Raw genomic sequence first — 21,457 nt, 5'->3', positions numbered from 1 at the left:
GCGCGGGGGCTGCGGGGAGCTGAGGGGGAAATGGCTGAAGGGACACGGCCCAGCGTGTCTGAGGGGTCAAATTAATCCTATAATATTATACGTATATATTATATATAAATAATATTTATGTGTTACTTCTCCGAGGCGGTGAAGACACCGCTAGCTCGAAGCAGGCCGGTTTCACGGAGCTGTGGGCAAGGCTTGCTAATCTAAATTAGAAATCGTAATTAAAGCTCACAGATAACCTCTCGAAGGTGGTGCGGCGTCTCCGTCGTGGGAGTGATTAAAATTAAACAGCAAAAGTCCCTCGGGAGTGTTGATGGGGAATATCAAAGCCGGAATATCCAACCCTGGAGTGCAGGGTGTGATTGTCTCACTAAGGTCCTTTTCCCTGGCTTTGGATGCACAACCTTGGGCTGTTTGGCGTCCCTGAGATTTGGATCTTCCCAGGACAGTCTGGGGTTGGGCATTCTGCATGGATTTGGAGCAGGAACATTGGTTCTGTGGAATTTTGCATAGAGTAGGTGACATTGTCCTGCATTGAGGGTTTGTGTGGGGAACACTGAAAAGCTCCAGGATTTGCTGCTGTTGTAGGCAAAGCTGTCACATTTATTCCCTTTTGGATTGGGTTTTTTTGACATCGTGGAATGGTTTGTGTTGGGAAGGGACCTTAAAGCTCATCCAGTCCCACCCCTGCCATGGGCAGGGACACCTTCCACTATCCCAGACTGCTCCAAGCCCTAGTGTCCAACCTGGCCTTGGACACTCACAGGGATCCAGGGGCAGCCACAGCTTCTCCGGGCAGATCAATTAAAGTATTTATAGATAAGATTTTAATTTTTTTTTTTTTTAATGGTCACTTTGGCTCACATTGGCAACTGAAACCATCCTAAACTGAGCACCACTGATGAGTCCCCACCTGGAACTTTCTTGACTCATGGAATAACTTTTCCCAGTGAAACATCAGAAGCAACAGTGTGTAGTTTCTCCTGCTTTTTTTCCCTGTTTTTCCAAGCCCCACACTGTGCCAGGGTGGGTTTAGGTTGGATTTCAGGAAAAGGCTCTTCCCCCAGAGGGTGCTGGGCACTGCCCAGGCTCCCCAGGGAACGGGCACAGCCTCGGGGCTCCAGGAGCACTTGGACAGCACTGCCAGGGATGCCCGGGGTGGGATTGCTGGGGTGTGTGTGCAGGGCCAGGGGTTGAACTGGGTGATCCAGCTGAAGGAATTCCGTGTCCCTGTGTGTGTAGCACGTCCCGAGATGGCCGATGAGAACGAGGAGCTGCCGGCGGACGAGGAGCTGCCGGCGCCGGCCGAGGACGGCTTTGAGCAGCTGGAGAACGACAGCCCCGCCGAGCGCAGCGGGCACGTGGCCGTCACTGACGGGCGCTGCATGTACGTCTGGGGAGGATACAAGGTACAGCTCCTCTGGAACAGCCACCCACCGCGCTGGGAATTGTGTCCCATCAATCTGGGAGTGACTCTGGGAAATTATTCCTCCCCCGCAACACAGCAGCTCCAATGAACAATTTGTAACACGACATCAGGGTGTTTTGCAACGTTGAAATCAATCACGAGTGTTAAACCTTGGCAGATACACGGATTTTGGGGTGTTGTTTGCCTTTGGCAGCTTGTGAAGAGAATATTGTGTGATTGGAATTGTGCACCCTAGGAGTGGTGATTTTATTTACACAACTGTATTTTGGGTGCTAAGGATCCCAGGGTGGTGGTTGTCACACTGGGGGTGCGTGTGCTGCAGCACCACAAAATCATTTCAGTGACAAAATCATTGTCAGTGAATTCAGTAAATGAACTCCTGTCATGGAGGGGGTGGGGGAATGAAAAAGGAACTTTTGGCTCATTTCTGCTCCCTGGCTTGGGCTATAAAATAGGGGCTTAACTTCATTTACCCCCATCTGGCTCTGCTGGGAACTGATTGTCCCCAGCAGGTGCTGAATTAGGCTGATTCCTGCTCTCCATGCAGGTGGGAGGTACAGGAGTGTGGGAAGTACAGGCACTGCTCCTGCTGTGATCTGTGCTGTGATTAGGTCCCAGAGGGGTGTAAACATTCCCAGGAGTCTGTAACTCCGTGTGTCAAACATCCTTCTAACACTGCTTTTCCTTCTCTGACCTGTCCTGCAGAACGCCCAGGTCCGGGGATTTTATGACTTCTACCTGCCCAGGGATGAAATATGGATCTACAACATGGAAACTGGAAGATGGTACAGTAAATCATTAATTTGGGGGAAAAAATTAGATAAATCCTTAAACTGGTGTGGAAAGCACACTGAGGGGCTGAGCAGGGAGAGTTCCATGACCTCTTTGTTCCCACTATCAAACTGTTGCAAAAATGTGTAAAAGATTTCAGATTTGGGTTGGTTTTTTTTCTGTGAAAACATCAAGTAAGTTTTCCTAGGGTGAAGTAGGAGAGGCAGCAGGGACAGGCAGCCCGGACAGGAGTGTGTGATCACCACTGGGAGGTGTTTTGGGATTCCTGGGATAGGATGGAGCAGCTGGAAATTGTGTTTGTACCACTTTTGATTCCAGTGGTGGTCAGGGGATCCCTGTTGAGTTTCTGGCCTTTCCAGGAGTTGTTTTTAAAGGTTGATGCAGCCAAAGAAGCTCCTCAGTGCTTTGCAGGAAGTGGGATTTCAGCCGTCCTCCCAGCCCTCCCTGAGGTCAGGGACAGCCTTGGACATGGGCTGGAATCTCCTCTCTGTGGTTAAGATGTTTACAAACAGGAAAAATCCAGGAGCAAAGTGAAACCTGCAGTTTACACAGGTGAATCCTCTTTGCCTGAGGATTCTGAGCATTCCAAACTCCTGAGCTGGGCAGATGGGATTCCTACCCCCAAAAAACCCATCTATTAACTAAACTGCCTTTCCCCCACCCCTCCATCATAGCAGGGTAGTTTTGTGAATTGTTACACCTGAAAAGGTGGGAAGAACTGAGAACTGAATGTCCACAGCGACCTGCTGTGATTAAAACCCTCCAGATAAACCCATCCTTGTTCACTGTGAGCAGGTGAAACATTCCAGCCTGTTTTTCCAGGAAGAAGAGCAAGACAGAGGGAGATGTTCCCCCCTCCATGTCTGGCAGCTGTGCCGTGTGTGTGGACAGAGTGGTTTATCTCTTCGGGGGTCACCACGCACGGGGCAACACAAACAAGGTCAGGAATTCCTTCATCCCATCCTTTCCCATGAGGATTGTGCCCTGGAAGCTTCACAGCCCTGCAGGAACACCCTGACCTGGCACTGGTTCTGTTCTTGTGCAATTCCCCTTACCAACTGGATTGTGTCCCTGCCTCTTGAGTTTGCTGATTTTAAGATGGGAATTTCCAGAGTTGCCTGAAATAATGTCAGGAACTGATCTGGAACTGGTCTGGGGTGGCTTGAAATGTTTCTCTTTCCTGGAGTCTGTGATAGTCCCAGAGTCCCAGAACCATTAAGGCTGGAAAAGTCCTCCAAGATCATCAAATCCAATCTTTGACCAATCACTGCCCTGTCAGCTAGAATTAATTAATGATACTTTCTGATAGTCTGGCAGTGTGATCTAAATTAAATAGTTTTGGCCTTTATAAATACATTATTTATATATTTGAATATAAGATCTATTTCATACGTAAATATAAACTAGAAGGAGTTTGATGGAATTTTTGCAGACAGTTTGAAGCAAATCTCATTTGTAGGGTGTGACTTCTCCCCTTCCTGCTGTGGCATTCTGACATTTCAGTTCTTTTATGTAACTGTAGCAGCTGGTTCTCTTCCTGTACAATTATATAAATGCAGAGAAGGGGTGATGCTGTAAAACCCTCCACTTTGTAAACTTTTAAACCATTTTTTACTTGTAAGACAATTGTACTCTGTACACAGCTTTATTGTGTCCCACAACAGCTTTTGGATGCTGAAACTCAGTGTCCATAACCCTGTTAGTGGTGTAAAAAGTGTTTGAGTCTGCAAAAAGGGTCAGGATTTGCAAATCCATATTTTGTTCCCAGTGTTTTCAGTGCTCTGGTTTACAGCTAGGAAAAGAACTTTACCTTTATTACTGTTTCTATACCAACACATGTTAATTAAAAGTTACTATTTGAACAGCAGACTTAAGCTTTGAGCTGTGTGAGTTAAAAAACTCTTTTTATTTTCCCAGTTCTACATGTTAAATTCCAGATCCACGGACAAAGTGCTGCAGTGGGTGAGAGTGGAGTGCCAGGGGGTGCCCCCCTCGTCCAAGGACAAGCTGGGGGTGTGGGTGTACAAGAACAGGTGAGGCCCCAGGGAGAGCTCTGCTCTCTGCTGGCTTCTCCCTCCTCCTCCTCCTCCTCCTCCTCCTCCATGCAGTCCCTGTGGCGCTGGCTGCAGATGTTCACCTGGAGAAGAGAAGGCTCCAGGAAGACTTCAGAGCCCCTTCCAGTGCCTAAAGGGGCTCCAGGGGAGCTGGAGAGGGACTGGGGACAAGGGATGGAGGGACAGGACACAGGGAATGGCTTCCCACTGCCAGAGGGCAGGGAGAGGTGGGATATTGGGAATTGGGAATTGCTGGCTGGGAGGGTGGGGAAACCCTGGAATAGAATTCCCAAAGAAGCTGTGGCTGCCCCTGGATCCCTGGAAGTGTCCAAGGCCAGGTTGGACAGGGCTTGGAACAGCCTGGGATAGTGGAAGGTGTCCCTGCCCACGGCAGGGTGGCACTGGATGGGATTTAAGCTCCCTTCCCACCCAAACCATCCTGGTGATTTTGGAGTTTAACTCCTGTGCTTCTTTGGCCACTCCATGGAGAGAGCTCCCAGTCAGGAAATTTTCTGTGGGATTTGCTGCAGAGACTCAGGAAAGGTGGGAAAATCCTCATGTGTCCCTTCCAGCTGGGGATACTCTGTGATTCTGTGGAATTGCCCACAGTGCTGGTTTTCAGGTCCTTGATGTGGGGAGCAAGCTCATCATCACCACACCTGATAGGATCAGTTTAGATGTAAATCTGTGCAGGGCTGCAGTTGTGGGTGGTTAATTAGGTGGTGCAGATTGTTTTCTGTCACTCCATAGTCCTGTAGGAATTTCTGGCAAAGCCATGCCAGTTTCTAATACACGCTAAACCCCAAAGATAAAACTTGGAGGTAATTCCCATTTAAACCCCAGGAGAACAGTGTGGCAGAGGCCAAAGTGCAGTGACCAGGCAGCACACCCTGACAGCTTCATAGATCTGGAAGTGGAGCAAAGCTTGGAATCCTGAGGCTGGAAAACAGCTCCAGAGGGATTTGATGTGGGTGGGAGGGTTGGTTAGGCAACAAACAGAGCCCCACACCTGGAAAACCAAAGGAGCTTCCCTGGTTTTCTGAGCACAGCCTTTGTATTTGGCCAAAGTGCAGTGACCAGGCAGCACACCCTGACAGCTTCATAGATCTGGAAGTGGAGCAAAGCTTGGAATCCTGAGGCTGGAAAACAGCTCCAGAGGGATTTGATGTGGGTGGGAGGGTTGGTTAGGCAACAAACAGAGCCCCACACCTGGAAAACCAAAGGAGCTTCCCTGGTTTTCTGAGCACGGCCTTTATATTTGTATTTATATTTGTGTTTATATTTGTGTTTGTATTTTTATATATTTATATTTTATAACAACAGATGTGACAGAATTTCTCACAGCTCTTGGTCCATGTTTTCCTCCAGGCTGATATTTTTTGGAGGCTATGGCTATTTTCCTGAAGGGAAACAACGCGGAACGTTTGAATTCGATGAAACCTCTTTTTGGGTAAGTAACCCTGGAAGTCATTTTTATTGCAGCTTTTAATATTTACTCAGTGCTTATTAAAACTTGTTGCTTCTTTATGGTTTGTTTTTTTTAAAGAATTCAGGTCTTCCTAGAGGATGGAACGACCACGTGCATGTTCTGGACCTTGAAACTTTCACTTGGAGCCAGCCCATAACGACGGTAATTAATGGTCTGCTGTCAGTTAATTAAGTCACAGCTCAGTAATGTTATTCAGTAGTGTTCTTGGAGCCATTCCCACTGAATTTAAGCCATTCATTTAGACACATCCACTCTCCAAAAAGAGGAAATCTGCCTTTTATTTTGATCTGTCTTCATCCATTTTTTCCTGTCACTTGCTTCGGTTCATGCTTCAGCTGCGCTGTGCTCCCGGGGAGCTCAGGACAGTGAAATGTGTGGTTTGCTGTCACCCTCACTGCCAGGTGATGGCTGGTACCTGTCCCTGGGGTGCTGAATTGTGTCAGGAGAGAATTAAACACTCCTAGTTGCAGATACAAACATTTGGAGTGTCCCAGGAGTGTTCAGGAACAGGGAAATGGGGTAGTGTTGCCACAGGGTTGGAGGAAATGAAATATGAGACAAGGAACTCCAGACTGCCAAAGAATTGCTTTGGTTACTTCATACAGGTCTCAAGTAGTTCAGAAACTCAAGAAAAATTCTGTTTAATGGAATCCCAGAATAGTTGGTTGGAAGGGACCTTAAAGCTCATCCAGTTCCACTCCTGCTGTGGACAGGGACACCTTCCACTATCCCAGGCTGCTCCAAGCCCCAGTGTCCAACCTGGCCTTGGACACTTCATGATTTATGGATATAAGGATTTATTATGTCACTGTCTCATTTACAGTCTGTCTTCTGTGGCTGAACCCTGTGCTAAAAGCAAAATTTATACACTTCAAGAGGGAAAAAATAAACCCCATTTTTAACGAGTTCTCTCATCTCCCATCCATCAAAAAACCAAGTCTGCACACAGGACGATTTACTGGCTGGGTTTTTTCACTCTGTTCCTTGCTGGCCTTAAATCTGAGTTGAGTTGAGCCTTTCTTGTCCTCTGGTGACTGATCTGTGATGTCCCTGTCCCTTTCCAGGGTAAGACCCCGTCCCCTCGAGCCGCTCACGCCTGTGCCACGGTTGGGAACAGGGGTTACGTGTTTGGAGGCAGATACAGGGTAAGCCCAGCCCAGTTTAACCTGTGATACCCCAAACCTCACAGGAGATTTGAACCACGCTCTGCTTCGTTGTAGGAGTCCAGAATGAACGACTTCTACTACCTGAACCTGGACACGTGGGAGTGGAACGAAATGTGGGTACTCAGACTTGAGCTGTGTAAAATTCTTTGTGTCTAAAGAAATTAAACCTGTCCTTGGGTCACTGCAGTATCCTGCAGATAGCTGAACAATAATCAGAGCAGGAAAGAGCAGCAGGATTTTATTGTCCCTCGTGGTGATTTGGGGTGTTTTTATTGCAATCCAGACTCACCCAAGGCATCTGCCCTGTTGGCCGATCATGGCATTCCTTAACACCGATTTCCTCGGATCACCTCTTTCTCTTTGGAGGATTCACCACGGACAAGCAGCCCCTGAGTAAGTCATTCCAAAGGGATTTGGTGATTGCTTTGTGCTCTGGAACAGCTGTGCACAGGAGCTTGAATGATTGCCTTGAATTCCTTCTAAATTCCTCCTGTGTTCTTGTGATCCAGCTCCTCATGGATCCAACAGCTTCTTCCACAGAGCAGGAGTTGCTGAGGGTGTGGAGACACCAAAACTTCCAGCAATTCATCTGCTCTAAAAATTTTATCTAATGCAAATTGCAATTAGTAACAGCTTTACAGTTCCCCACCCCCATAAATCTCTGTTACATTAAACACCTGTCATCAAACAGGAGCCAATGTTTTATACGGTTTTTTTCCTAAAATATTTATCTTAGAGCAGAAATGGGCTGTGCTACACCAGAGTATTTGTTTATTGCAGCAGCTCACAGGACTGACAGAATCCTGGCTTTATCTGGGATTTTGCTTGTTTTCAGGTGATGCCTGGATTTATTGTATCAGCAAGAACGAGTGGGTACAGTTTGAGCATAACTACTCCGAAAAACCAAGGTATGGCAGACAATTCCCTGGAAACTTGTTACAAAAGGGGTGTGGGATCACCTGGTGGTGGCTGTTGGAGAGAGGATGTTGGTTTCTCCTCACAGCTCTCCTTTTCCATGTGTCCCAGAGGTGCGGGTTGTTGTGTGCTCCCAGAATCGCAGTGAGTGCCACACAGGGCAGGTGCTGCCAGCAGCCTGTGAAACAGCAGGAAACACGGAATTTAGGGTTTGATCCTGGGATTTATGGTGTGATGTGGTTGCAGAGGCCTCTGAACTGTGAGTGCCAGCACCAGAGCTAACTGGAACCAGTGTCCTTGCTCTGCCAGCAAACCGGGAACAGGTCGGTGTCACCAAGGTCCTGGCCAGAGGCTCATCCTGTGCACACCCAGGGCTGTTCTCGGCTTCCTGCTGAGGTAATAGGGGTTAGTGACCTGCAATTTAAAGCCCCAAAACCTCTGTGAGGCACGAGTGTGGCATGGAAAACACGAGTCTTCCTCCCTCTGCTTTGGGAAGTGATCTTAGCCAGGTTAAGGAGTTGAAAGCAGTGATGCTTCCTGGTTTTCCCCCTTTGGCCTGGCTGGGATGAGGAGCTGGGATTTTGGGTTAATGAAGTGCTGCTTTCTGTTCCCAGGCTGTGGCACACGGCCTGTGCCAGCGAGGAGGGCGAGGTGATCATCTTCGGGGGCTGTGCCAACAACCTTCTGGCCCATTCCAAAGCTGTGAGTTGGTTTTAAGCTTTCCTTTCCCATGGGATCTGCAGTGCTGGATCACTCCAGCATCCTGATCTCGTGGGGATCGCAAACAAAGCCTGAGAGGGAAATGCTTTGCTCCTGTCCAAAGCCCCTCAGTGCAGATGTCTGAAGGCTTGGAGACCTGAAGGCTTCCTCCAGTGTCCCTGCCCAGGGCAGGTTGGAATGGGATGAGCTTTAAGGTCCTTCCAACCCAAGCCATTCTGGGATTCCCTGATTCCATGACTGTGTGAGCCTGGGCTGCTTTGGCTCCTGCTGTGAACCCACAGAACCAATTCTCCCTCTCTCTCCCACCCTCCAGGCTCACAGTAACGAAATCCTTGTGTTCTCCCTACAACCAAGATCTCTCGTCAGGTAAGAAAGCGAGACCTCAACGTGGAACTGTCGTGTCCCAGCTTAGCTGGCAGGAGGAAACCGCTGTGAGGGTGGGCAGGCCCTGGCACAGGGTGCCCAGAGCAGCTGGGGCTGCCCCTGGATCCCTGGCAGTGCCCAAGGCCAGGCTGGACATTGGGGCTTGGAGCAACCTGGGACAGTGGGAGGTGTCCCTGCCCATGGCAGGGCTGGGATGGGATGGGATTTAAGATCCTTCCAGCCCAAAACATTCTGTGATTCTAAGACAAGTGGGGCAGGGTTACCACTAGACCTGTTCATGTTCCTAAAATACTGGAAAGCATTTCCTCTACCAAACGCTGCCAGAGCAGCAGCCAGGTGTGAGGATGGAGCAGGATTCCCCTCAGCACCTTTGGCACTGCCGACAGCACCCCCAGCTGTAAGGAATGAGCTCCCCGTGCAGCCCCATCCCTGCTGACAGCTGCCCTGTGTTCCCAGGCTGTGCCTCGAGGCTGTGATTTGCTTCAAGGAGATGCTGGCCAGTTCCTGGAACTGCCTGCCCAAGCACCTGCTGCACAGCGTGAACCAGCGCTTCGGCAGCAACAACACCTCGGGCTCCTGAGCCCCGGCCGGCGCGGGGCTGCCCCGCCCACAGCCATTAAAGGTGTGTGCTGAACCCTCTCTGTGTGTAGGTAGTCGCTTCTCGCCCCCCCCATGCATGTGAACGGCCTAGAGAGAACCTCTTTTTGTGTGAGATGTTCCAATAAATGTATTTAATGCCAGAGGAGACAGAGCCTGAGCTTAAGCTGCAACCAGGTCTGGGGTTGTGCACCCTGAGGGGGTGAGGCCAACCCCGAGAGCGGGGGGGGGGTCCATGGGGACAGGAGCTGGGAATGCTGAGCACACCACGACTCTGGAGTGTTGCTTTAGTGGAGGCTGCAGGTCGTGTTTAGTCCACAGCTTCATGTTTTGTTACAAATGCTTAAGGTCAGAGAAGCAGGATCTGGAAGTTGTCCCGTTGTCGGTCCATAAACTGTCGTAAACCTTGAGATGTTAAAGCACCACTACTCTCTGCTTGGCTGTAGTTTGGTTTTTTTTGGAATTTTTATGTTGTGGAACTTCAATTGTGAACCTTAGGTAGCAGATATTCTGCCCTGCGAGTGTAACTGAGAGTGCTCGTGCCTGTTCCCTGCACCTGGAGCTGCCCCAGGGATGGCCCCTGGCTGTGGGGACACGGAGAGGGGCAGCCCTGCCCCGGCTGACCCAGCTCTGTGGGGACATGGGGGACAGGGCCAGGCCGTGCTGCTGTGGGGAAGGGGGGATCGTGTTTTAAGCTGTCTTCAAAAAACAATTAAAAACTTTGACTTGTAGAACAATTCCTGTGCTGTAATTCCTGAGAGATCCCGTGGGTTTATCCTGACTCCCAGCCCTGCTCTTCCTCCCCTCCACAGCGTTCTGACACAGCTGGGCTGGGGGGATCTGGGCCTGCACCTTCCCTCTCTCCACAGCCAGGGAGTATTTGGGGGAAAACACAATTCCACCTTCCCAAAGGAAGCATTCTCCACTGGAACTGCCCTCCTGGAGGGCAGGCCCTGCCACAGGCACGGGGCAGGAAGGAACTGAACACCCTGGAGTTTTCCTGCCCCAAATTCCAGAGCGTTTGCCCAGAAGTGAGGAACAACAGAGAAGCAGCAGCAGGGGAGGACATTCCTGACCAAATGCCAGCAATTTACTTCCATGTTTATCTGCAATTTGTATCAGAGTCCAGCTAAAGCACCAGGAATGCAGGCCCTGGGTGTTGGATCAGTCCTAGTTGTGGGTCTGTGTCCGTCTGCCCCAGCCCTGGGGCTCGGTGGGGGTGAGAACCCCCAGCATGGAATCACTTCTTCTTCATGTTCTGCAGGTGAGGTGCAGACACTTTCACCTTCCCGGGAATATTTCTTGACAAATCCGTGTCCTAGGAAACATGAAAGAGGAGAAAGTGACCACAGCAGGAAAGCATTTCCAAAGCCCTTCCTTGGCCTGGAGCATGAATGTGATCCCTTTCCTTGGCTCTGGTGAGCACCTGGTTGGGAGAGAGGGGCACAGGACACCTCCAACCTCAACTCCCAGTGCAAGCACCTCCCCCTGCCCCAGCAATTCCCACTCCAGACCCAGAGGGTTTCTTGGAAGATGCTGCTTTTGTCAGACGAGGGACAATGCAGGAACAAAAGGCCCAGTGCTACCACTGAGGCTCAGGTTCTGATGGTTCTTCCCAGCCTCAGCAGTACAGGTTTCCCAGAAAAGCTGGGAACTGTCCAAGGCCAGGTTGGACGGGGCTTGGAGCAACCTGGGCTAGTGGAAGGTGTCCCTGCCCATGGAATGAGGTTTTTAAGATCCTTTCCACCCCAAACCATTGCAGGACTCTCAGACCTTCCCCAGCAGAACTGACACAGCACTGCTAACAAAAAAACCCAACAGGACACTCCATTTTGGCAGCATTTCCCCCCAAAATGGCACTTGTGGACATTCTGCTGCTGCTGCTGCTGCTTTGTACAAGAAAAATTGCAGCGAAAGCCTCACCTTCACGCTGCGGAACAGGTCCTTTTCTCGTGCACTGGCTTCTTTGGACTGCATAAAATTGTGCAAGGCGATCTTGGCAGCTGGAAAAAACGCAGGGAAGAGTGAAACAGCTTGGAAAAGCAGGCTGGCTTCAGCAGGCAGAGCACAGGAAAGGATTCAGGGCTCTCAGACCGTACCTTTGCCCTTCTTCTGCGTGCCTGGAGTGAGCTTGACTTTATACCTGCCCAAAGGAGAGGTTTCTGTAAATAAAACAAACTCTCACCACATCCCCTCCCAGGAAGGTGCTGCCACTCACTTGTAGTTGGTCATGGCTGTGTAGGGAGCACAGATGGGGACAGCAAAGAGCAGGATGTCCTCGGGCTGGGGCTGCCCAGTCAGGGAGTCCAGCAGGGCCTCGCTGTCCTGGGGGACAAAGAGCTCCACTGGACCCAGGCCCTGTGCTCAGCCCTCCCTGTGGAGTCATGGGGCAGGAGGTGGGAATAGGTGGCCTTTAAGGTCCCTTCCAACCCAAACCATTCCATGGCTCCATGATCACTTCACTGGCAAGGAATTGCCAAGCCAGGATTTGTGACTGATCCTCTCTGATCACTAAAATCACATCCTTTGCTGGATCTTACTCTGGGCCTCCCAATGGAGTTCCAGGGTCACCCAAAGCTTCCCCCAGCAGACACCGTTATCCTCCTCCACTAAGGAATTTAAAGGAATTCACTTATTCCCAGCCTTGGGCAACACCCAGAGCCTGTAATTACAGAAACATTTGAAGCAATTTTATATGTAAATAAACTTTCTGAACTAAAGAACAGCCTGCACTGCTCATTGTGTCATCCTCCAGCCCAGAGCCACCAAGGCAAAAACGAGGGGCAAACATCCATGGAGCCAGCTCTGGGTTTATGGAGGATGGGGAGATGAGCAGGGCAGGAAGAAAAGGAGGTTAATCATTAAAAATACAATTAAGGTGCGTTCAAATTCCTGGAGGGCTCCCACATGTCCCAGTCCCAGCAGGAACACAGCCCCCAGCTCAGCACTTACAGAACTGAGCATTTACCTCCAGTCCTGGCTGCTCCTGGTCCTGCTCCTCCTGCACACACAAACAGAGGACACATCAGGGCTTCAAAAGCCACAGAGCTGCTTCTTCCTCCCCCGTCCCCAATGAATTCTTTAATCAGCAGGCCCCAGAAAGCCCCATGCTCCCTGCAAAGAGAACGGAACTCGTTCCACAGCCAAGCTAAGAGCAGCACTTTGCTGTGGTGGGAGGGTGGAGTGTTTCTTCCCAAGCTCTAATTTGCCTGGCACACGCCAAGCTGGGAGGAGGGAGATGGGGCTCAGAGATACCAAATCCCAACAACAGGGCTGGGAGCTCGGTTACAGCTCAGCTGAGGGGGAGGTGTTGGATGAACGGGATCCTCGGGACTGCTCCGAGCCCCAGTTCTGGCTGTGCTGGGAGCAGGATGAGCACATGGATTGCTGCGGGGCTTTGGGCTGCTCTGGGAATCCAGTGGGCTCCCTGAGCCCTGGCAACAGGCACAGAGCTCTCCACAGTGCTCAAAATCCATGGGGAGCTGCTCAGCCTCCCAGGTGGAAAAGCTACACAGAGCCAGGAGAGCCCCTGCAAGGGACAGACATGGACAGGTGAGGAGAGGAGAGAGCTGCTCACCTTCCCCTCCTGCTCCTCACCTTCTCACCCTGTTCCTCATCTTCCCATCCTCCTGCTCCACCTTCCCATCCCACTCCTCACCTTCTCCTCCTGCAGCTCATCCAGGGCTGGTTCCTGTGCCTCGTGTAGCAGGATTCCTGCTTGGAGGGTCTCCTTGCCCCCTCCAGCCACACGACGGGGGGCTTTGGTTTTCTGCTGTTGCTTCTTTGCTGCCTCTTCTTTTGTCTTCCCCTTCTTCCCTTTTTTCCCTTTGTCCTCCTTGGTGGAGCCTGCAGACTGTGGTGACACAGCTGGTCAGGGCTGGTGACCAGAGCCACCACACCCCTGGGAAGGCTCAACTCCACCCCTCACCCCCAGCAGCTTCATGATGAGCTCCCGATCCTCCTCATCCTGGTCCCTGTACTTCTCCTTCATCTTCTTCATTTTACTCTGCAGGAGGAAACACCAACAGCTTCAGAAATGACGACTTTTAGCAGAGTTTTGCATCCACAGCTGCTGACCCCACATGCACTTTCCTTCCCAGTATCCCAAACTCTTTCAGAGCAGCTCACCAGTAACCAAGGGACTGGTTCCAGTGAGCTCCGTGCTAACCCCCACCACCATCCTGAAACCACTCAAAGCACCACCACGAGCCTAAAACCACCAGGCAGCCATGGATGTCTGGGAGATCTGGGATTTCTCTCCACACTTCCATGCCAACAGCTCAGCCCAGGGTCTCCCTGGTCCCTGCCCACCTTCTGGCCCCGCTTGATGGGCTGAGGGGCTGGAGCAGCCTTGTGGCTGTTGGCAGCAGCTGGAGGTTGGGTCTCTGTCTCTGTCTCCTTCTGCTTCTCCTCAGGCAGCTCCGAGTTCTCAGAGTTGTTCTGCTGCTTCTTTTTCTTCATTTCTCTGAGGAGAACAACCACAACACCCTGCTTTGTTGTGACAGGAGAGGCTGCTGCTCTCCTGACAGTATTCCCACCCTGCTTCCCTGCCACAGGGATCCAGAGAACACTGGAAACAACCCCTTTCTCAGAAAAACCTCTTCAGCCCACAGTACACAAGAAACTGTTCCCAGCCAGCATTCCCAAAGGACAGGAGCAGGATCCCACCCTGGAAATGCAGGATGGACAATGGGCATGGATCAGCCCAGGCTGGGAGTGGGGACAGACGTGCCCTGTGCCCAGGACCTGGGCAGGGAATGGGGCATTTGCCTCGAGAAGCTGTGGCTGCCCCTGGATCCCTGGCAGTGCCCAAGGCCAGGCTGGACATTGGGGCTTGGAGCAGCCTGGGACAGTGGGAGGTGTCCCTGCCCATGGCAGGGGGTGGGATGGGATTTAAGCTCCCTTCCAAGCCAAACCATCCTGGAATTCTGGGATTCCCTGGAACACCCACTGGCTCTCACCTCCTCTCCTTGGCAGAGAGATGTCTCCGGCCCTGGGCCCTGCTGTCACTCTGGGGAGGGAAAGGCAGTTTAGAGCAGACCCTGCCCAGCAGCTCCCACTGCTCTGAGCCACCCATTGGAGCTGGGGCCTTACCAAGTTGGGCTCTTCCTCTTTGGGGATGATTTTCTGCAGGGATCTGTGGGGAGATGGAACAGGAGCTCATCAGCAGATGCAGGGCAGCTCACCATGGACACACCAACCACAGCCCAAATCTGGGCAGCTTGGCTGTAACACTTCCAGCTTTCTAGTGCTTGGCAATCCCAGCTTTGGTGACTGGAAAGGGCAGGAATCCTGGGATTCACTTTACCAAACATGCCTTAGCTCTCTGCCAGCTCCCCTCACACACACCAAGCACCAAACACAGCCTGGGCACTGAGGGAGCCCCGATGTGCAGCTGCCCAGGCACACAGCCCCATGTGCACTCACTCCATGCCTCCTCCGTGCACCCCCTAGAGAATCCCAGGGACAACCGGGAGATGAGCTCAGCCCACAGCCTCACACAGAGCAGCTGCTCTGCACCAGCTTGGCACAGCACAGGCAGCTCAGGGCTCAGTGTCTCAGGTGTGAGCAGCCCTGAAAGGAAAACGAGGCAGCATTCCCACTGCTGAGCATGGAAAGAAGGGCTGGCAGCTCATCCCAGCCTTGTCCTGGCAGTGTTTTAGAGACCCTCAGGTGCCCCCAGCTGCTGCTTCTCTCACCTCTGGGACTGAAGGTGTGACAGGTCGATTGTGGTGTCTGGGTAATTCACCTCTTCCTCCTTCACTTCCCTCTTTGGCTCTGGATGTTCCTCCTCAGATTCTCCCTCGTCCTCCTCGGAGTCAGCCTCTGGAGCAGGAGTGTTCCCTCCTCCCTGCTCCAGCTCAGCAACGCCCTCCTCACGGGCACTCTCAGCTGTGGCTTCCTCACCCTCTGGAGCTTCCTCACCCTCGGCTTTATCCTCCTCACTGCTGCTGTCTCCTCCATCTGGGGCACACAGGGCAGGAAAACACAGAAACAACCAAACTGATCCATCATGGAATCCCAGAATGGTTTTGGTTGGAAGGGAACTTAAAGCCCATCTCACTCCACCCCTGCCATGGGCAGGGACACCTCCCACTATCCCAGTGGCTCCCAGCCCCATCCATCCAACCCAGCCTTGGACACTTCCAGGGATCCAGGGGCAGCCACAGCTGCCCTGGGCACCCTGTGCCAGGGCCTCCCCACCCTCCAGCCAGGAATTCCTTCCCAATATCCCATCCCTCCCTGCCCTCTGGCAGTGTGAAACCATTCCCCCTTGTCCTATCAGTGATCCAAAATCTGGGATTGCCCAGACCCTGAAGGATGCTGCCAGCAGCACCCACAGCACCCAGTCCCTCCCACTGTACCTAAAAGCTCCACTTCCTCAGCCACCAGCTCACTGGCACTGCTGGAAACCGTGTCCAGGTCCTCATCCTGGACTTTGACCTTCCTCTCTTCCCGGTGTCTCCAGACACAGCTTTCATCCACCTAAAAAAGAGCAGCCTCTGTGTCAGGCCTGGTGATGTTCACAGAACACCTCGCTCAGCTGTTTCTTCCCTTTTTATCACTTTCTTCCATCAAAAAGCAAGAAAATGAAACCAGCTCATTTAAACCCGAGTGTGCCAACATCAAAAGTCAGGGTGACACACAGAGCTGCACTCCCAGATTCCCTGAACAAGCCCATGCTCGAAACAGAGCTGGGATAACAACCTGGGAGAGGCAGGAATGTCCAGAGTCTGTCTGAAATGCAGACAGTGCACACTGGGCTAAGATGGAAATGAAAGCAGAGTCATTATCAGCAAGAAGCCTTTTATGGGATTTGTCCCAGTGGGAAAAGAAGTAATGGGGAATATACTGATAAGCAAGATGCAGAAAATAAGCCTCCTGCAGCTCAAAGCAAATTACAAAAGCCAGCAGGAGCTGCACGGGAACAGTTGTACCTTAAACAAGAAGCTGAAGCCCATCATCAGATAGGAAGGTGGAAGGAAATTCTTTTTCCCTGGAAAACAAAGGCAGAGTCTCATGAGGAGGTTTAGCAGCCATGCTGCAGGACGTACTTCAAAAACTCATTTTTATTAGAGGCTCTAGGCTACCCAAAAATTACACTGGGGCCGATTTTATCTCTGAGATGAGAACAGGAGAGCTCAGAAGCAGCTGAGTTAATGAACTTCTGCCCAGGGCTCAGCTCAAAATGCTGCTGCAGCTGCCTGATACTCAGTCTAAGCCATTCCCAACAGATTTCTGGGTCAAGAGTGGGATCTGCTGGCTGTTCACAGGGAGGGAGGGGGTGGCTGCCACTGCAGGACAGCCCAGCACCTTTGGGAAAACATCCCATTCCCACTGTTCCTTTGTGCCTCACCTCGGATCATGAAGCTCCCAGTAGTGAGATATTCTCCCGTGGGGGCAGTTTTAGAAACCTAAAAGAAAATCATGATAAACTGTAAAAAATTCTCTGTGACAGAAGGGCAGCATCAGGTACTAACAGCACCAGGAGAAACATTGGTTCAACGAGAGTTGAACTCCTGGGAACAGCTCTGCAGGACTCCACATCCAAGGGGTTCTTCCTCTCCCTTGCAGGGAATTTTCCTAAGGAACGTTTCCATCCAATCACACCCCACACCAGCACTGTGTTTTAGGAGTCCTGGGTGAGTAACTCAGGAAACAAACCCCGGATATATCCAGGAGTACTCAGGGAATAAAACCACCATGACTTTGGTGTGATCTCCCCACTCTCACACAGAAGTTTGACCCACACCCATCAGCTCCTGTCTGTGGCCACATCCCAGTTCCCTGGGATGCTGTGGCTGGACAGCTCCTGCCTGGCTGTGCTCACCTGGCTGTGGGTGACCCACCAGGCGCTGGTGACCACGCGGGCGTCCCAGGCAGCGCTGTAGCACAGGGCCATGGTCCCGGCCTCCGTCAGCGTCCGCGGCGGGATGGGCTCACCTGGGGAACACCCAGCACACCACGAGCCAGTAAATCCTGCACTGCCCTAAGCCAGCCTGGGAGCTTCCCAGGAAGGACTGATTGGCATCCCAAGGGAAGGCACCGCCAGCTCCTGTCCCCAGGGTCCCACGGGTACCTGAGGGGTTCTTGATCACGCAGCTGGTGGCTCCGTGCAGATCCGCGTGCACGTAGATGTCCCCTGGGAAACAGGAGACTCCAGTCAGATCCACGGATCCCTGGAGCCAGGGAAGTCTTTAACATTAGTTGGAAATGGCTGGTCTGGCTCAAGGAGCAGGATGGGGACACAGAAGCCTTTTAGTCCATCCTTGTCCCAGGGAGAATCAGCTCCTCTGCTCCTGAGGGGAGCCCATCCAACCTGTTCTCACCTCATGGCACCACAGGGACTCCCATCACCAAAATTCCCTTTGATCCAAGGCCCAACTCAAGAACAAAGCAGAGAGACCTTCCCATGTCACTGCTGGACATTCCCAAAACTGGGAAAGAGGAGGGAAACCCACACATCCCCTCCATGGACCCACCTGGTTTGAGGTAGCGCTTCACGATCAGCTCGTTCTGCTGCTGATCCCTGCCAGCAATGACCAGGTAATTCTCAGAGCTGATGAACCACAGGAACTTCTCAAACCTGCCAAATTCCAGCAAATCCACGGTGTGAGAAACACCTGGAACTAACAGGACATTGCACAGGTGGCTTTTGATACCAAACTCAGAATATCCATCTCAGCATCTGCAATTTATGACACTGCAAATAGTTTCACTTCCATCCATAGGCCTGGGCCATAAAAACAAGGCATGGGACAGCTACAGCATCACTGGCAGTGAGATTGTGAGATGACACAAGAAGCACCATCACCACAGTCCTCCTACTGATTTCTATTTTAATAATTCAGTTATTAGGTGATTAAAAGCTTTGGGGTTTTGTTTCATTTGTTGGTTGTTTTTTTAAATCACAGAAGCCCAGAATGTTTTGGGTTGGAAGAAACCTTCAAGCTCATCCAGTCCCACTGGACCACACCCTTCCACTGTCCCAGGTTGCTCCAAGCCCCATCCAACCTGGCCTTGGACACTTGCAGGGATGGGGCAGGCACAGCTTCTTTGGGTTATTATCCCTGGGAACCATTCTGGGATTCTCTGACTTTAGGCAGCAGCTGTAGGGAGACTCAATGCAAAGTGCAGTGCTCAGAAATCCGAAATAGCTCCACTTCTAAGCCAGTGAAGATCCATCCTGACACAGGACATGAGAGAAGGACGAGGGAGCTGTACTTGCCAATAGACCTTTCTGGCTTTCTGGATGGTGGTGACTGTCTGAACTTCCCTCAGGGTTTGCTTCGTCTTCTTCTCAGCTGATTTAAAAGCCTGTTTGGACAGAAAGCACCAGCATGAACACTGGGAAAGTTGGTAGGAAATGGCTCTGGACTTTATCACGGTGCAGGCTCCACCCAGCCCTGCTCCTGTCAGACAGCTGCCCTTAAAACTCCACCCCAGAGAGCTGCTCCCCAAAATGATCAGCTCTTGGATTGGAAGGATTTCCACTGATTGTCCACTCTAAGTCCTGGTCTGTCAGTATCTCCACCTGTTCTGAGTATTCCCAATGCTGCTGGTGGAAAAGGAGGATACTTCAGGGATCTGCAATCCTCCACTGAGCTCAAAATGTCAGGAATAGAACAACCCTGGCTGGTTGTTTTTCCCTTTCACATCTCATTAGGGCTGCTCAGACCAGGTCAGGATTTTCCACTTAGCAGTGGCAGGGATTTCCCTTTTAAATATCTTCTCAAATCCAAGGGAAAAAAAAAATACCTTTTCTGCAGCTTCCACTGTCTTCTGAGTTTTCTTGGCTGCGTGTCTTTTGTGATCGTAGTACCTGTGAAACACAAGTGTTTGTCCCTGAAATCCCAGCAGATCCACTCCTTCATCCTTATCCCACTTATCCCAGGCCTCTGCATTTTGTTCCATGTGCAGAATTTGACTCAATTAATTAAAAAATTCAATCAATGTGACAGCCACAGACCAGCTGCCCTGCACCAGTGGACCAGGGAAATTCCCATCCCAGAGCTCAGGGCAAGCTGCCATTTCCATTTTTAACTCTTATTTTTAACAAGATATCCCAAAGCCCTTCCTCCTGCAATATATCACCAACAACTGCAAACACAGAGAAATTTCTACTACAAATCCACGTATTATCTAAAAAAAATCTTACTTTTTGGCATTGGCATAGGCAGACAAATTGAGATCAACATCAACCAACGAGGGTTTGTTTTTCTGAGGTTTCTTCAACTGTTTCGTTTTGTTCTTTTTCTTTTTTCCCTTTGGTTCTTCTGTTTCTTCTTTCTCTACATCAGCATCATCCTCCTCCTCTTCCTCTTCAGATAACACATATGGGTTCCTAAAAACACATGGCATTAGATGATTAAGATAAGAGAACTGGTTAATTTTTAATCCTTGGTGGAGTGTGCTCTTAATTTAATTCTCTCAGAAGTTTGGAAAGGGTCCAAGGAGCCTCTAAACCCTTTTCACTGTGCAGACACAGGAAAGCTCCTCATTCCAGCCCATTTATGTCTTGGAGTCAGCCAAAATTTGGAGGAAAAAAGAAAACAAGAGCAGAAGATAAAGAGCCCAATTTTTCCAGTCTAAGGAACCAACCAAAACCAAGTTTATTCTGTACATTTCTGAAAGTGAGGTAACTAAAAATTCATGGATTAACTTTGCCACATCCCAGCTTTCACACCAAAACTTCTGGCTATAAAAAAGATATTTTGGTTGGTTTTTTTTTTAATCTCTAAGCTCCTGCTCCAGTGTGAGATGAGGTTTTTACAGCCACTGGGCAGTGCACTCACCTCAGCAGCATGGTGATGTGGTTTGTCTGCAGCTTTAACTCTTTGATTGCCGTGGCCACGGGGTCCCCCTGCGCCTGGGCCTCTTTGACAATGGCCCCAATCTCGGTCCAGTCGATCTGGTTGGCCAAGGCACTTCTGACCACCTGGATGGCCCTGTCCACCACCTCCAGGTTCATCTCTATCAGCTCTCCTTTCAGCTTATCAGCTTCCTTAGGGAAAGGAGAAGGTTGGAGCCAAGGGAGCTAAACACGTGCTCAGCAATAGTTTTGAATAAATGGAAGTAGTGGAGAAGAAATCCAAGATTGGATTGAAGTGGAATCTTGGAATCCAAGATTGGATTGAAGTGGTGGCCCAGGATAACATCCAACTCCAGTCCTGCCAATCCCTGAAGTGTTCCAGGCCAGGTTGGAGCTACCTGGGATAGTGGCAGGTGTCCCTGCCCATGGAGCTGCATGGGATTGAAGCTCCCCCCCAACCAAACCATCCCATGGTTCTGTGATTATGCATCTTGTTAATTAAAACCCCAAATCTGTCTTACCTGAGCCTGCTGGAGAGCTTCCAGTCTGTGCTCATGGTCCCTGCGGACATTTTCAAGTTTCTTCAGTGCTTGTTTTTCCTTTCAAAAACAAGATGGCAAAAAAACTAAATATAGATATAGATATAAACATAAACATAAATATAAATGGCATCAGGTAATCACTGCCAGAAGCAAGTGAAGCCTCAGGAAATCCGGGAGCCATCCCAGCTGCCCCAGTCCTGGATCAGGACACACCTGCTGCAAGGCCTTCAGATCAATCTTCTGCCCCTCCAGCTTGGAGTAGAACTCGTCTGTTGCCTGCAAGAGAGAATCAGGTTGGAGAATCTCCAGGCTGGCCTGACAGAGCAGGCAGAGCAGGGTCCCTGCAGAGAAGTGGCTGCAAAGCACTAAAAGAGGTGAGAGAGGCTGAAACAACCTCCAGGAGCTTTCTCCATTTCCCTTCCCATTGGGATGAGTTCAGCAAGACACTCAGGGCTGTGTCTCACTGCAAACACACAGGTAAATAAGTGGCCAAACTATGGCCCATCATTTTTGCTAAGAAGTGATGCAAAAGAAGCTGCTTTGGTTCAGATTAAATGGT

General features: G+C 50.8%; 2 protein-coding genes across 3 annotated transcripts in view; one reads left to right on the top strand and one right to left on the bottom strand.

Moving 5' to 3' along the window:
* The first annotated feature begins 1,204 nt into the window (after nucleotides 1-1,204).
* KLHDC2 (kelch domain containing 2) lies at nucleotides 1,205-9,978 on the top strand. The gene is made up of 13 exons (XM_008637329.2): nucleotides 1,205-1,406; nucleotides 2,132-2,211; nucleotides 3,041-3,158; nucleotides 4,136-4,251; nucleotides 5,641-5,722; nucleotides 5,819-5,902; nucleotides 6,826-6,906; nucleotides 6,982-7,040; nucleotides 7,211-7,320; nucleotides 7,763-7,835; nucleotides 8,457-8,544; nucleotides 8,876-8,928; nucleotides 9,403-9,978. Exons 1-13 carry the CDS (start codon nucleotides 1,251-1,253, stop codon nucleotides 9,524-9,526), a joined length of 1,224 nt encoding a protein of 407 aa, XP_008635551.1. The 5' UTR covers nucleotides 1,205-1,250; the 3' UTR covers nucleotides 9,527-9,978.
* Nucleotides 9,979-10,604: 626 nt separating this feature from the next.
* The window catches only part of NEMF (nuclear export mediator factor), a 17,500-nt gene continuing 6,647 nt past the window's right edge, over nucleotides 10,605-21,457 (bottom strand). Inside the window, exons 11-33 of one of the 2 annotated variants that reach the window (XM_008637328.2) lie at nucleotides 21,112-21,174; nucleotides 20,878-20,955; nucleotides 20,340-20,548; nucleotides 19,703-19,888; nucleotides 19,303-19,366; nucleotides 18,773-18,861; nucleotides 18,027-18,130; nucleotides 17,624-17,686; nucleotides 17,375-17,487; nucleotides 16,901-16,958; nucleotides 16,482-16,540; nucleotides 15,909-16,029; nucleotides 15,243-15,507; nucleotides 14,638-14,680; nucleotides 14,505-14,554; nucleotides 13,855-14,008; nucleotides 13,472-13,549; nucleotides 13,202-13,396; nucleotides 12,512-12,544; nucleotides 11,762-11,868; nucleotides 11,643-11,686; nucleotides 11,467-11,546; nucleotides 10,605-10,861 (exon numbers count right to left, since the gene is read on the bottom strand). In XM_008637328.2, coding sequence (XP_008635550.1) covers nucleotides 10,784-10,861; nucleotides 11,467-11,546; nucleotides 11,643-11,686; nucleotides 11,762-11,868; nucleotides 12,512-12,544; nucleotides 13,202-13,396; nucleotides 13,472-13,549; nucleotides 13,855-14,008; nucleotides 14,505-14,554; nucleotides 14,638-14,680; nucleotides 15,243-15,507; nucleotides 15,909-16,029; nucleotides 16,482-16,540; nucleotides 16,901-16,958; nucleotides 17,375-17,487; nucleotides 17,624-17,686; nucleotides 18,027-18,130; nucleotides 18,773-18,861; nucleotides 19,303-19,366; nucleotides 19,703-19,888; nucleotides 20,340-20,548; nucleotides 20,878-20,955; nucleotides 21,112-21,174 — 2,334 coding nt within the window. In that variant the 3' untranslated portion in view covers nucleotides 10,605-10,783. The other variant, XM_017738849.1, reaches the window with a different exon arrangement.

Source organism: Corvus brachyrhynchos, unplaced genomic scaffold (genome assembly GCF_000691975.1).
Source record: "Corvus brachyrhynchos isolate BGI_N302 unplaced genomic scaffold, ASM69197v1 scaffold245, whole genome shotgun sequence".
Classification (NCBI taxonomy): Eukaryota; Metazoa; Chordata; class Aves; order Passeriformes; family Corvidae; genus Corvus; species Corvus brachyrhynchos.
The sequence above is the reverse complement of the archived record's forward strand: the minus strand, read 5'-3'. Positions and strand labels throughout refer to the sequence as shown.

Bases quoted from the DNA above. Each gene is read 5' to 3' on its own strand.
- KLHDC2 (XM_008637329.2), top strand. From the start codon at position 1,251: ATGGCCGATGAGAACGAGGAGCTGCCGGCGGACGAGGAGCTGCCGGCG. The intron at 5,903-6,825 runs GTAATTAATGGT...GTCCCTTTCCAG, and splicing joins GGAGCCAGCCCATAACGACG to GGTAAGACCCCGTCCCCTCG. The intron at 6,907-6,981 runs GTAAGCCCAGCC...GCTTCGTTGTAG, and splicing joins TGTTTGGAGGCAGATACAGG to GAGTCCAGAATGAACGACTT.